This window comes from Salvia hispanica, unplaced genomic scaffold, assembly GCF_023119035.1.
Source record: "Salvia hispanica cultivar TCC Black 2014 unplaced genomic scaffold, UniMelb_Shisp_WGS_1.0 HiC_scaffold_570, whole genome shotgun sequence".
NCBI lineage: Eukaryota > Viridiplantae > Streptophyta > Magnoliopsida > Lamiales > Lamiaceae > Salvia > Salvia hispanica.
Genome location: NW_025952323.1, coordinates 3,479 through 5,000, shown reverse-complemented (window position 1 = coordinate 5,000; position 1,522 = coordinate 3,479). Strand labels below are relative to the sequence as shown.

The window sequence follows — 1,522 nt, the reverse complement described above, 5'->3', positions numbered from 1 at the left end:
GACATGGTGTTTTATTAATTCAAAACGAAAAACTAACTCAAAATAATTTAAAAAAAATTGATGTAGATCAGAATTCCAGAAATCAATCTCTAGTGAGATTGCAGAGACCTAATATCATGGCATCAACCTCACAATTTCCTGCTCAAACCTCCGCAGCTTCTCCACAATCGCCGCCGTCCCCGACGAGGCCTCCGCCGGCGCACCCTCTCTCCTCATCTTCAACGGTCTCAACATTCCCGACGACGACGAGCTACAATTCTCATAGGATTCGATTTCATAACTCATTTCCCCATTCCGCCACGACGAGCATCCATCCTCATCCTAATCACCAGCCCTAATTAATCAAATTGAACCATTTGACGGAAGAAGAATCAAAATTAAGAGAAATTACCTCAGAAGAGGGAAAAGGATCGTCACGCGCTCGTTTCGATGAGGAGAGAGAAACATTCTCCTCCTCAATCTCGCCGCCGCTGGTCGAAACCGCCGGCGGCGAATCGGAAGCGGAGGCCGACCACGGAACCACCTGATTCTCATCCACGTCGCCTTCCTCCTCCTCCTCTTCATCGTAATCGTCGTCGTCTTCGCTCGAATCGTCGCTCTCGGCGGTGGAATACTCCCGATCCTCTCCGTCGCTGTCGCTCTCGCCGCCGCTGCGAGATCGGTCCTCGGAGGCTTGAGATCGGCGGCTGCAGGCGTGGCAGACGGAGACGGTGGGGCCGAGCTTGGGGCCGGCGGCCTTCCACGGCGTCGGAGAGTGGCAGACGTGGCAGAGGAGCGTGCGCGAGTGCTTCGCCACCAGGAAATTGGCGGCGTGGACCTTCTCGTCGCAGTCCCAGCACAAACTCGCTTGATCGGAATCGCAGAACATCCTCGCCGGATTGCTGCACAGCTCACACCTGCTTTTCGCCATTGATTCAATTCAATCCGAACGAGATCTTTCTCTCTCTCTCTGCTCTTTATCCTTGTCTATCTAGATATGCTCTGTTTTTATGTATGGATAGATTTTTGAAGACGTGTTTCTTTGTTTTTGGATAAATTTTGGAGAGCAATAGAAATGGGGGGTTTGAATGTGGCCATGATATTTATAAAAGTGGACTACTATTTTATATTTTCAATATTCACTATTTTATATTTTTGTTTTCACTTTCCAATTTTTTAACATTTTATAAAATGTCTTCAAGTACAAAAATTTAATCACAAAAAGTTGATTGTTGAGGCACACAACCATGCATAAATTAGTTTTATACTTCTTCCGTCCATTTAAATATGCAACATTTGAGAATCGGCACGAGATTTTATGTAGTGTTATTTTGTAAGTTAATAAAAAGAGAGATTAAAAAGTAGAGATAGAGTTGTTTTTATTTTAGTAAACGTTTCAGTTTTAATGGGATAATCCAAAAAAGAAAACGAATTTCATTTTTAATGGGACAGAGAAAGTATTTTACTTAAACGAATGGAAAACAGATTTAATATTGAATTCGTTTAATATAGAATTCTGGTGAGATGGATCAACTTTTCATCG

At 43.8% G+C, this 1,522-nt stretch overlaps 1 protein-coding gene across 1 annotated transcript; it reads right to left on the bottom strand.

The window, feature by feature from the left end:
* Nucleotides 1-43: 43 nt before the first annotated feature.
* LOC125199592 (zinc finger protein CONSTANS-like) lies at nt 44-1,059 on the bottom strand. The gene is made up of 2 exons (XM_048097565.1): nt 392-1,059; nt 44-321 (listed from the first exon to the last, which is right to left on the bottom strand). The coding sequence occupies exons 1-2, from the start codon at nt 908-910 to the stop codon at nt 115-117; spliced, it is 726 nt and encodes a 241-aa protein (XP_047953522.1). The 5' UTR covers nt 911-1,059; the 3' UTR covers nt 44-114.
* Nucleotides 1,060-1,522: the final 463 nt, after the last annotated feature.

Coding starts and splice junctions, on each gene's coding strand:
- LOC125199592 (XM_048097565.1), bottom strand. CDS start 910: ATGGCGAAAAGCAGGTGTGAGCTGTGCAGCAATCCGGCGAGGATGTTC. Junction 322..391: donor ATCCTTTTCCCTCTTCTGAG/GTAATTTCTCTT, acceptor GCTGGTGATTAG/GATGAGGATGGATGCTCGTC.